This window comes from Bufo bufo, chromosome 11, assembly GCF_905171765.1.
Source record: "Bufo bufo chromosome 11, aBufBuf1.1, whole genome shotgun sequence".
Lineage (NCBI taxonomy): Eukaryota > Metazoa > Chordata > Amphibia > Anura > Bufonidae > Bufo > Bufo bufo.
Genome location: NC_053399.1, coordinates 73479541 through 73493162, shown reverse-complemented (window position 1 = coordinate 73493162; position 13622 = coordinate 73479541). Strand labels below are relative to the sequence as shown.

Below are 13622 nucleotides of genomic sequence, written 5' to 3'. Positions count from 1 at the left end.
TTTGCCCTTATTGCTACTATGCAAAGTCATCAACTCCGTACTTTATTGTACTTTGAAGGGTTAACGTGCACTTTGATTTATGCTGTTCTCTGCACTTATATTGTTTTTTTGTTGTTGAACATGTATATATTTATTTAATATATTCTGTTCATTTCAAATCATTTGTAATGTTATTGCACTATATCTGCTTTGCACTGTGGAAAGGGTCAATGCAAAGTCAGCTATTACTGAGAGACATTATGACTTTCTCCCTTTGTAACGTTTTGGAGGGAAAACAGACACACTCACCTTGACCCTCGAATTTAGCTCTGTTCTTTATGTCTGAAGACTTGTTTATGTCTGAAAAAACAGCTTAGGCATTTAAACTCTATACCAAAGTCTATGGCAGGCTAACATTGTAACATTATTTCTGTTCAGGCTGTGTTTCTCCATTCCACCCCTCCCACTAGAAGGTTCTAGTATAGCTAGGAACAGTAAATAAGGAGAGCAGTTAAACCCCTTAGTTGTCTGCAGGTAGGGACCAGTGCTTACTAGGAGGGACTCTGCTAGGCTACATGAGTGATCAGAAGTGGATGTTGAGATGGGGATGCTGATCCAAAGACCCCGGGTTATCAGCTCGTTGAGGGCTCCAGCTAGACAACTGACCAACAGACCCTGGTCCACCAGTCTTTGGATATGATGCCAGCATTCTGAGAGAGAGGTACAGCTAGCTCATGCCTTTCAGCATGAAAACAACTTCAACCAGGGAGGCTACTGGAGAAGCTAGCTCAGTGCTTTGCCTGTATTGTTTTAAAGGGAGTCTTTCACCTAAAATGACCATTATAGAATACTACCCCATGATCTGCATCATAGTCCCCATATTTGAATGCTACTTAACGTATAGCTGTCCGTCGCTTATTTTTTGCTAAAAAACACTTTTATTCAATATGTAAATTAGGTTCTGAAGGTGCCCAGGGGCAGCGTGCAAGTGGCCGGTGACCAGGTCCCTCATTGCTTTTCATATGAAACTACTCCCCTTTCACCCCTCTAGCCCGCCCTAGGTTCTTCAGAAATCCAGCACCAGTGCCGTTCACAAGATTTGCCGCGCCTGCGCACTTCATTCCCCATTATGGGCAGAGGCACAAGGCCGGCTAGATGTACGGGTCGGCACATGCGCATTAAACGCTCTTGTGCCTCTGCCCATAATGGGGAATGAAGTGTGCAGGCGCGGTGAATCTTGTGAACGGATTTCTGAAGAATCTAAGGCGGGCCAGAGGGGTGAAAGAGGAGGGGTTTTATATGAAAAGCGACAAGAGGCCTGGGCCCCGGTCGCTTGCACGCCGCCCCTGGGCACCTTCAGAACCTAATTTACTTTTTGAATAAAAGTTTTTTTAGCGAAAATAATTGACGGACAGCTATACGGTAAGTAGAATTCAAATATGGGGACTATAATGCAGATCATGGGGTTAGTGTTCTATAATGGTCATTTTAGGTGAAAGACTCCCTTTAAACTTGAGTTCCTCCAGTAAAGAAGTGAGTGAATGAGCAATGATCACAATAACAGGCAAAAATATTTGTATGATGGAACATGTCGTTGCTAGCCACTTATTAATAAAAAAAAAAAAAATTACTACCCGTCCAATAAGATCCATATTCTCTGAAGAATTAATCCAGGATTCTAAGACAACTACTTGATAAATTAGTAATAAGATAAATAAAAGCCCCCATACCATGACATATGACTCCAGCATCTTCTTTGCGGAGACAATCGCTTTTATTCCAGCGTTCAGAGCAGCAATCCTCTAGATCTCGCTCATATCCTTTACATTGCACCTCACTCAGCCATATAGGACCGGTTCCTTTTCCAAACATGGCCTCTGTAGTAGCGTTAATAGCTGAGCCGCATCCTATCTGTCTACAGACGACTTCTGCATCCTTCATATCCCACCCATCATCACAGATTGTTCCCCACTGTTCCTGGAAACGCACTTCCACTCGTCCTGCGCAGTTGTTCTCTCCTCCGATGAGACAAATTGTGGTATTATCTTGTATTACAAAGTAAGGACAATGATATAAAGGTAAACATGCTTTCTATACAAATATCCATATCGCTATAATATTCAATATCACTCTCAAGCCATGTGTCAGCACTTGTCCTACATGAAGCACCTTGTAGACCCCACTGGCTCATAATTGCTCTAATTCTAAAGTATTTATGCTAAATAAAAATAAAAAAAATTACTTCCTGGTCTTTGGCAAATGATTGCTCAAATTCAGCCGACCATGTCATACATGTGTGTAAAAATTTGATTTGCCATGAAGGCAGATTCACTTTTCCTAAAATGGTGGATGAAAAATCATACTCAGCTCATTCACTTGATTGCGGAGAGGTCGAATGTTCCATCTTCATTGAAGAAAACCTACCAAAAGGTCCTTTGGAGGATTTTCTTCAATCAAGATGGGAGTGGACATATAATTTATAATTTTTTTTAACACTGGATTAATCCCTGAGGAAATAAATGTGAGTCTCATATGCCGCGATCAGCATTGAATGCGGAATCTTAGGGGTTAAATGACAGAGGGGTGGCACGATCGCCGTTCCCAGTCATTGCGTCTGCTCAATACAATGAAAGATGCTTTGCGACAAAGTCATTCGTAACGAGTCAAATTTCTAGCTGAAGTTAGGCGAAGCTGGCGAATTGAATTTTTTAAAACTTCACTCAACTCTAATGACCAGCTTAAATGAACAGAGGGTGGACATCGTCCAAAGTATATCTGTCATCGATCAGATTATGCTGCCTTATTGAAGGGTAACATTACTTTAGGACAGGTCTGTTCTCCTATCAGCCAAAACAGAACAAGACATTGGCCTTTTGGTTCATAAAAGCAATCAAAAAATTCCATACTACAAATAGTTACGCGGTTTGTGTATTCATAATGGGAGCCATCCTTACACCTACCCTTTCCCTCCTCACAGTAAGGGCTCGTTCACACGAAAAATTTTTGCGTTCCGTATACGGGCCGTTTTTTGAGTTCTGTACATGGTCTGTATACGGAATCATTCATTTCAATGGTTCCGCAAAAAAAGTGATATACTCCGTATGCATTCTGTTTCCGTATTTCCGTTTTCCCGTTCTGTTCAAAGATAGAACATTTCCTATTATTGCCCGCAAATCACGTTCCGTGGATCCATTCAAGTCAATGGGTCTGCAAAAAAAACGGAACACATACGGAATGTACTCTGTATGTCTTCTGTATCTGTTCCATTTTTGCGGAACCATCTATTGAAAATTTTATGGCAAGCTCAATTTTTTTCTATGTTATTACTGTATATGCCATACAGAAAAACAGAACGAAAAAACAGAATGGAACCGTAAACACTACTAAAACAAAAAACGGAAAAGCTGATCCATTAAAAACCACCCGCAAAGCACTGAAAAAGCCATACGGTCGTGTGAACAAGCCCTAATGCTGATACATACTATCCAGCCATCAATCAATGGAAGGCTCCATTTGTAAATACTCTGGGCTCGTAACTATCTAAGGTATTCTTTGACAGTGATGGCCAGTTCGCAGTGTTTGCCAGTGAACACATGCGGGCTGCCATCTTTAGTAAGGTCAGACTTACCCATCTGGCGATGCACAGGTAAGCCCTTACCTGTGCCTGTGCTGCGAGCCGGTCTGAAATCAAATGTGGTCACCGGGAGCAGCCAGTTCCGAGAACAGCCGCCGGGGGCCTTCATCGGGCTGTTCTTGGAACTGCCTGCTCCCGGTGACCGCATTTGATTTCAGACCGGCTCGCGGCACAGGCACAGGTAAGGGCTTACCTGTGCATCGCCGGACGGGTAAGTCTGACCTTACTAAAGATGGCAGCCCGCATGTGTTCGCTGGCGAACACTGCGAACTGGCCATCACTGTTCTTTGAGTGCTCCTAAGGCACAACTTTGTTTTGTTTTGGCCAATACTAGAGCATATCATTCTGTACTACCCTTATATTTGGATGCATAGGCTGGTGACAGAAATACCAGTCCCACACCAGACACTTATCCACCTCCTCCACGTCCTCATCAATAGACATTCTCCCATCTCTAACAGAAGCAGGGCAGAGCATTGCTTCCACTCCCCTCCCTCATTTCATGTGTGTAACCTGAAGTGTTGCCATGTTGTCTTAGAACTGATGAGTCTGGGCCAGAAAAGCCACACAGCCGATTAGTTGCCAATGTGCAACAAGAAGCAAACATCTCACTGGCTGTCTCTCTGCCTACTACAACTGGGCAAAGTGGTCAAAGCAGGAACATTGTTGCTGTGCTTCATTTGGGGGGTATAATACATGCTCCCTGCATGGCATAAGTGATAAATCTAGTCACACTTTTTGAAAAAGCACACTGGCTTGAAGAAGGTGCTGGCATTGTCCAGGAGACTGTCCTCACATTTCAACCATTTGTTTTTAGGACTAAGAACACCCCCTGATTTTATCTTCAAAAAGTTTCAAAGGCAGAAAAATGATCTGTAATGACTATTCTCTGTTCTGAAATATGACTGTATCCTGTGAATATCCTGTGAGTCAGTAAAGTACTGGTACTGACCTGGGCACGGCTGATATGTTGGGCTCCTCGGAGCTGGTTTTGTGGTTTCCTCACCTAAATATCAGACAGAAGACATAATAGAAAGATCATATTTGTAGTCTTGAAATATCCAGAAATATCAAGCACTTTCCATGTGTCTTCACAATCTACATAGTAGCCTCTGTAGTAGATTCTGTCTAAAGGCAGAACAGTTGGAGCAGCATGTTGTGCTATATTATATAGAAGACCCCTCACCGTGAGGTACAGTACAATCTGTAGTCATAGAGCAGGAGGAGCTAACGTGTCATTTATTCATGAAATCTGTGCTCTGGGCTCATTTCTGTAAGTAGGTGGTTCTAAACAGCCTTCCTTGTATAAGTGTGTATATGTAGATAGCTGTCCATCCCTGATAAGACCACCTACCTGTGCAACTGAGCTCAGAAACAGCAAAGGTTTAAAGGAATGAGCTACAAGTTTTACTGAATAATTTTCTACACAATACTTGTTAGCAATCTGCTCAGCTCCTGCTCTATAACATGTTGTCTGAAAATTGTATTATATTTCATGGTGACAGGTTCTATTTGAAATTATTGAAACCTTCAAAGACATCACTCCAGTCACATGATGACCAAGAGGGGGAGTGGGAGCTCTCATTCTGTGCTGGAACCATACGGCCAGGGCAGCAGGACCAAAGTTCAGAGACCTCAGGGCAGCTATGGAGCAAAAAGTGTATTAATAAGTGCAATAAATTTTAATATCAAGCTCATTAAAACAACTTTTTTTCTGGACAACCCCTTAAAATTTTGCCTTTCACAGATCAATTCATAATACATTCAAATAAATTCACTTATACATTGTGCACATATTTTCACATAATACCTGCACAGCTCACTATATAATAGTCCAATCCTCCTATTTCTAGTTCTTCCCCTCACTTCAGGATAAGGGTAACACTATGCACTATTAAGACATCGCTAAGAAATGTACATTAATGCCTTTCTTACATGAGTAAAGAGATGATTGAATCAAAGTTTACGAAGTGGAATTCGATCCAAATTTCAGGAAAATTTTGATTCGCACCAAATCTAAATTTCCTCACAATTCGTGGTAACGAATCGCATTTTTTCCTAAAATGGCTGTGTAAGGCCATGGAGCAAAGAACTCTGGGAATGAGGGGTCACCCATAATGCCATGCATGCTGCTAATCAGCCACCTAGTCCTGTGATGTCACAGCCCTATAAACAGCCTCAGCCATCTTGTATTCTGCCATTTTCCAGTGTACTTAGTGCAGGGAGAGACGTCAGCAGGCGCTAGGGACAGTTCTAGGAAAGACTTGAAAACTTTTATTTTGCTGTATAGAAGTAGAGGGAAAGGATAGGGAGGAATCGTTCCACAGTATTTATGTTGAACAGGGTTCAGTAGGGGAGGTTACATCCTGGGTAATAGGAACAATCCTATTACACCTTGCTGCACTGACTGCGGATCCAAATTGCCTAATTCCAGCAAACCGTTCTTGTTATTGGGGTGCAAGTGCTGTGTGATACAGCCATTAACAGGGTTTATTACAAGGAAATATTTCTACGTCTTATTAGCCCTTGTGCATTTATATGTTCTAAAGCATTTTTTGTGGTGTATTAGTGGAAAAAAAGGGCTTATTTGCTGTTCAGCGGTGCAGTTATATGTTCTAAAGCTTTTTTTGTGGTGTGCTACTGGGGAAAAAAGGCATATTAGCCATTGTGCAGTGAAGTGATAAAATTGCAGCCATTTTTGGGGTCTATTTATTTCCTTTTTATTTATTTGATCTAACAGTATGTCAGACAGAGAAGTGCCAGGACCTGCACAGGGGAGGGGCAGAGGCCTAAATGTTTCTGGCAAAGGTCGCACCAGAGTAGGGGGGCGTGGCAGCAGGAGTCGCAGCGAGAGGCCTGAGCTCCCGGTGTCATCTAGCGGTCGTGTCTTGACCAGCAACCCAGCGGTTCTTGAATGGTTGACTCAGTCATCCACTTCATCACAAGAACATCAAACACCCCCAGCCAAGAGTCGGTGGGTTCATCAGACACAATCCTTAGTTGGCATGGCCCGGGAGCATGCCCTCACCTGTCCTCAACCTGCCTCTGTCCTTTTTTGTTCCCTCAGACAGACAAGTATTATATGCTGTGGGCTCAGCTCCACTATACAGCGAGGACGAGCTACTGCCCAGTCAAGATGTAGAGAATACATCTGCCACTTCCTCTGGTAGGCTGGTAAGTAGTGATGAGGAGAGTGGTGTGGGAGCTGGTGTTGCAAGCGGTCAGGCTCCTGGCTCAGAGACCGTTGCGGAGGACATCAGTGACGTGCAGATAGTACTCGATGATGATGTAGCCAATCACAATTGGGAGCCGGGTGATGAAGGGGCTTCATCATCATCGGAAGAAGAGGGTGGCAGCGGCGGAGCTAGCAAGTCGTTAGTGTGGCTGGGAGTCAGCAGGGTGGCAGCAGTGGGAGGTCGGAAGCCAAACGTGCCTGGGGTAGACCATTCGCTTTGCAGAATACCTGCCCAGAAAGTAGTGGTGCAGGGGTTCACTGAAGCAGCGGCGGTAGCAGTCAGTCAGTGCGGAATGCTGGGGGTAAAATCACCTACTCGGCGGTGTGGCAGTTTTTTGTTAAGTCGCCGAATCTGTGGGCAGAAGGTGACATATGCAGCGTCACCATAAAGTTGCCTGGGAGAACCATGACTCTGATGTGGTGGTCCAGCCTGCCACAGCAACCGCTGCATCACTCAGTGGCACGCACCCGATTTCAGGCAGTCAAGGCTCCACCACCTCAGCTGAAGGGAGCTGTCTGTCCTTCTCATCATCCGATAGTCCTGATGCTCCTGCTTCTCCTACTCTTCGTCAGTCATTCCGTCAGCAAGCAATCAATGAAGCGATTGCCAAGAGACAACAGTATGCGTGCACTGATCCAATGGCGCAGAAGCTGAATGTGCTACTGGCCAGGTTGCTGGTGCTGCAGTGCCTCCCTTTCCAAGTGGTGGACTCTGCACCTTTCAGAGAACTGATGACTTCTGCCGAACCGAGGTGGAGAGTCCCATGCCGTCATTTCCTTGCTAAAGGGGCAGTACTAGCCCTGCACACGTATGTAGAACAGAAGATGGGCCAGTCCTTGAGCCTGGCAGCGCTGACATGTGGAGCTGTAATTACGGTCAGGGACAATATATGTTCTTTACGTCCCACTGGGTAAATGTGGTTCCTGCCCAGCCACACCAGCAACTTCGCCAGATGACGCTGCTTCCCCCTTTCACGTTCTCGCGCCGTTGGTCCTGCGACAATGTCCGCCTCTGCCTCCTCATCCTCCACCATGTCCCTATCCTCCACTGCAGGGACAATTCACAGTGCTCCTCCAGCATACCACATGTGCAGGGCACGGTGGTGTCATGCTGTTCTACACCTTTGTTTGCCTGGGCGAATGGAGTCACACATTGAAGGAACTGCTTCATGTCCTTCATCAAGAAATCGAATCCTGGCTTTCTCCGCGACAACTCAAAATCAGAACCATGGTGACCAACATGGTGTCGGCGCTGCGTCAAGGAGGGCTAAGCTATGCGCCCTGCATGGCGCACATGTTCCATCTGGTTGTGGTGTTTGAACAAAACCAATTAGTATTAAACTGACCTTAAGTTCTGGATAAAGGTTTGGCAAATAAGGGAGATATGCTTCCTCAACTTACTGGTGCCATCTTTTTTTATTCATTATATTTCTGCCAATTTCAGGTCACTCTTGCATTCACCTAAAATGGCCACAGGTTCTCAGACTACCCTATGCACGGTGTGTAGTCTAAGACATAAGACACTACGAACCACTGCTGATTAGAGTGTGGAGGGTACATCAGACTAACAAAGCATCCTGTGCATGAGGTGATCTGAATGCAGGTGATTGGATAACACAGACCCCGAGAATAAATGAAGACCTCAAAGCCATTAAGTAAATATATACTCAGACAAGATCCATACAGGCACCGGAATAAAATACAGACCCCCAAAATATACAATCCCTTTAAATGGCTTCAAACATGAGACCAGATCCCCTAAATAGAAACAGAGCCCACCACAAATACAGACTAGACCACAAAATACAGACTCTTAAGAAGAAGTACCTTAAAAATACAGACAAAAAACTCCATACATAAATATGGACTCAGACCATACCCTCTAAATAAATATGGACTCCAAAATAAACAGAACCCCCCCCAAATAAAAAAAAAAACATAACTACATTCCCCAGACTCTCTCAATGATACAGACTCCAGATCAGACCTTCAAAATAAATAACCCTTCCTATACCCCAAGGTACAGTCACCCTATGCACCCAGGCATTGTCATCCGAAGCAGAGCAAAGGGGAGTTGTTGATGAAGGGGGATGAAGGAATAAATGGAGTCCAGACCTTGTGTTGATGTTGATAACAGCTTTACTTTCAATAAACGTTTCTCCAAACGATTTACAGGCTTGGTCTTGGTTCCCAGCAGGCTTTGGCATTAACTGTGCAGGCAAACTCCTCTCTGCTACATCTGTTGCTCTCTAACTCTGCTGTGCTGACAGGGTAGCTGTATAATTCAGCTTTCTCTGGGTGCTGCAACTTCTCTCTGTAGTCTAACTCTAGACTGGTGCAAGGAACTTTACTCCGACTTCAGAGGCTTCCAGCTGTGGCCTCTATATCCAGCAGAGCTGAAGCTGCTCTAGCTGGCCCAGACAGGGCTCGTCCAACAGGGATGTGCACCTGCTTCCTTCCCCTAGCAGGGGGGAAGTTAGACTGACTCTCACTGGTCCCCACCCTTTCTGCAGGAAGTAGGACTCGCCCACTCTTCCACAGAGGGGGGTTAGAATGGAATGGAAGTCTCCATTCTATATACCTGTAACTCAGCAATGTTTGCTGCCACCTGCTGGTGAACCAGGCACATTACATTTGAACACAATAGTTGCCATATAGGAAATGCACATTGTGAAGGACCTGCAATAAATACACAGATGGCATGATATTAGCCCATTAGAGATAGTAGCAGGGTGCAGAAGTGGTAATGCCACTCTGGGGTATTACACTAGAAGGTGAACCTCAAGTCTTTTGCAGCCTCTACCAGGTTTTCCGCCAGGATTACCATGTATTTTTCGCTCCATCTATCTTTCATTCCATCTCTGACCAGCTTCCCTGTCCCTATTGAAGAAAAGCATCCCCACAGCATGATGCTGCCACTACCATGTTTCACGGTGGGGATGGTGTGTTCAGTGTGATGTGCAGTGTTAGTTTTTCGCATTTTGCATTTAGGCCAAAATGTTAAACATTGGTCTCATCTGACCAGAGCACATATGTTTTCTGTGTCCCCTACATTGCTTGTTGTGAACTGCAAAAAGGACTACTAATGGCTTGCTTTCAGAAATGGCATTCTTCTTGCCACTCTTCCATTAAGGCCAGATTTGTGGAGTACGTTTCTAATAGTTGTCCTATGGAAAAATTCTCCTACCTGAGCTGTAGATTTATACAGCTCCTCCAGAGTGATCATGGTCCTCTTGGCTACTTCTCTAATTAGTGCTCTCCTTGTCTGGGCTGTCACAATTCTGCCAATTAATTATTTTTTCTTATTACAATTTTTTTTTTAGGCATCCCCTAAGCAGTAAAATTGACTTGTTAACCACATTTGTATAGTTTTTCTTGCGTTTTAATACTGGAAAAAATACAAATCTTGTAAAATTTGCAAAAAAAAAAAAATCTTTTCATCACCATATTCTGACCCCTATAACTTTTTTGTAGTTATGTGTACAGAGCTTGTATCAGGGCTCATTTTTTGCGGGGCGATCTATACATTTCATTGATAACCTTTGAAATGTGTGTGACTTTCTGATCACTTTTTATACCTTTTTTTGTGGGGAGGCAAAGTGACAAAAAATAGCTAATTGACAATTTTTTATTTTTCATTACGCCATTCTCCGTATGGGATAAATATTGTTACCGTATTTTTCACCCTATAAGACGCAACGGCCCATAAGACGCACCTAGGTTTTTGGGGAGGAAAATAAGAAAAAATTTATTTTTTACCAAAAGGTGTGCTTTTGGTGGGTTTGAAACTAATGGTGGTCTGTGGATGGCACTATTACTGGGGATCTGTGGATGGCACTATTATGGGGGATCTGTGAAGGACACTGTTATGGCGGGGATCTGGGGATGGCACTGTTATGGGGGATCTGTGGATGACGCACTGTTATGGGGGGATCTGTGGATGACGCACTGTTATGGGGAGGATCTGTGGGTGGCACTGTTATATATGTGCCATCCACAGACCCCCCCACCCCATAACAGTGCCATCCACAGACCCCCCAGCCCTTAACAGTGCCTTCCACAGATGTTCCCCATAAAACTGTCATCCACAGATTATTTTGTGGAACGGGGGTGATTTGAACTTTTCGATTTTTTTATTCTTTTTATATTTTTAAAAACTTTTTAAAAAACTTTTAATAACTGACAGTCATTAGATTATCCATTGTGTTCTGTGATGGCTATACAGCTACATTTACATTATACCAATACAGGGCTTCCACCTGCTTCCCTGCATTAGTAATAGCTAGCAAAACCTGCTTCAGGCCTCCAGCTATTAATGGAGTGTAAAAGGCTTCCCGATTTAAGCCGGGGAATGCTGTTATGGGCAAGGGAGTGTGTGGCTCCCTTTTTCGAACTGCTTAGATGCTGTTGTCACATTTGACCATGGCATCTGAGAGGGTAAATGTATGAGATTAACCGTAAGGCTGATTACATATATCCGCCGCAGAAACAACAGAACCTGCGGCAGCTATGGCACCCGTGGCACGCACAAGTGGGCACCATCTTTAAAGTGGCGACTTCTGCCATACATGTATGGTAGAGGTCACCAAGAGGTTGAACATGCTCAGTCTCTTGTTATGCCAGGAGATAGCTCACTGTGCAAGGTAATATCGAAACAGGTTTCCTCCTTTATAGCACATTTGTATGTTAAATATGTTTTTAAAGAATGTTTGATGATAATATTTCTTATTTTCCATGTCAATATCTATAATTGAATAAAAACTATATATCCTGCAGTTTTTGCCTGGCCACACTGGCCACTAAACCTCTGTCAATAGATAAGACAGGATCCACCATTCGCAATAGGTGATTGTCGAAGCTTATCTATTCTTTCCTTGTACAATGACCTCTGCACAGGTGACCGAGCATGCCTAGAAGACTCTCCTATAGAAGTCAACGAGGTCCTCTCCTGACCATTGTCTATGAGCCAAGGGGCTGCAGTAAAGAAATGTTCTTGATGCTGTGTAAATGCTGTTAAGAACAGCTCAGGCAAGATGGCCACCCCCATAATCATGTTCAGGAAAGAGAATAATGAAATCTGCTATCAGAAAATTAAAACTGATTAGATACACATGTGTTACACATAAGTGTTACTATCTGGTTTAAACTGTCCAAAAAAATTTAAAAAATTCCTTTAAAACAAAATACCGTACACTCGGGATCACAACACACTTTCATGCTTGCCAAGGATGGACTGGGAACTTAAAGTGGCCCTGGAAGAAAACCCCAATGTAGCCCCATATTGTAGGTTGGTCCAAACTGACAGAAGGCTATGGCAAAACAAGTAGGCAGGACCAACAGAAGTAGGAGGAGGCAGTAATGCCATAGTGCATTACAAAATACCTCCCCACCAAAACCAAATACCGCAGTTCAGCACAAAATACTGCCTCCCACACTGCAGTATTTAACTGTATCACTACCTGGAGGATGGCGATACAGTTGAACTTAGGAGGGCACCTGCAGCCACCAGCCATGTGCATGGGTACCTGGTGCTCCTAGTATCAATTCTGAGAGCACTAGATTGTGATATACCTTGCCAGCGGCCTTTAGGAGGATTCGGGCATTGGTCCATTGGAAAATTTTCCTGTAGGCTATATGACCAGTCCGCCCCTAACGCTCGCACACTTGCTGTTTGACTACTTATAAAGTTGCTATTTCCAGTTAGTTCTAAACCAGTCGGAATTATTTTTTTCTCTTTGGATTCAAAAGTCAGTGGAATTATTTGCATGGCCGTATTTAAAGGTCAGTAAACATCGGTTGTCCAAAAATAGGACATTTCCTATTTTTTTAAATTTTTACGGCCAGACAGACCCCATTAAAATCCATGGAACCATTTGTAACAACCATTTAGAGTGTACCCATCTAATGGTCAATAAAAAAGGTACACCAAAACCCATTCAGGGTTTAAAAAAATAAAAATCACTTCATCCACTTACAGGCAAAGGAACACTTGCTCCTCACTACAGGCTGTAGGACCTGACACTCCAAGCATGATGAGGTCCTGCTGCTTCCAGTGAAGAGTGAGTGTTTCATCACATACAAGTGGATGAGGTGAGTATATATTTGTTTATTTTTTATGGATCAGTCTTCAATAGATATATATCTAATATATAAAGCTGAGTGTATGTGTGTGTGTGCGCGTGTGTATGTCCGCTAAAGGAATCCGCACCGTCGCATTTACAATCACGAAATTTGGCACACAGGTACATCAGGTGTCCAGGAAGGTATTAGACCAGGTCTCAGCTCTCTAGGATGTACCGTTCCTGAGATATTCCCCAAAAAATGCATTAGCCAATAGTAGCTTAGTAACATGACCCTTATCAGCCAATAGAAGCTTGCAGGTCCTCCAGTCTCCACATACACAGTTTTACTCCAGATTTCCATAACAACCCAGCCCTTTATTTTCACTGCTGTAGGTCAGCTTTAAAGGAAATCTGTCACCAGGATAATCGCTTTTGAAGTAAAGCCATGGCCTTATAGCACTTAGTACCTTATTTCAAGATGTGTCTTTGTTCCAGCAATAGATGTTTTTATTCTCAGAAAATCCAGTTCATCTGGTATGCAAATGAGCCAGTAAGAAGGAGCCCAGACACGCCCCCTGCCACAATGTGTCCACCCTCAAAAGACAAACTTAAAACCCCGCCCCAAGTCCCACTAAGCCACGCCCCTGATCCGGTTAGGCCATGCCCCCTCCCACTCCTTAGCCGACAGGGATTGAAAATATTAAGTAAAAAA

The 13622-nt window shown here is 43.7% G+C and overlaps 2 protein-coding genes across 3 annotated transcripts in view; both read right to left on the bottom strand.

The window, feature by feature from the left end:
- Positions 1–13622, bottom strand: part of LOC120981622 (NACHT, LRR and PYD domains-containing protein 3-like) — a 3400916-nt gene that overhangs the window by 1565978 nt on the left and 1821316 nt on the right. The window lies entirely within an intron of this gene.
- Positions 1–13622, bottom strand: part of LOC120981621 (antigen WC1.1-like) — a 214842-nt gene that overhangs the window by 62046 nt on the left and 139174 nt on the right. For both annotated transcript variants that reach the window (XM_040411189.1, XM_040411190.1), the window contains 2 exons: positions 4566–4619; positions 1710–2024 (listed from right to left, as the gene is read on the bottom strand). In XM_040411189.1, the coding sequence (XP_040267123.1) occupies positions 1710–2024; positions 4566–4619 (369 nt within the window). The remainder of the gene's footprint in view (positions 1–1709; positions 2025–4565; positions 4620–13622) is intronic.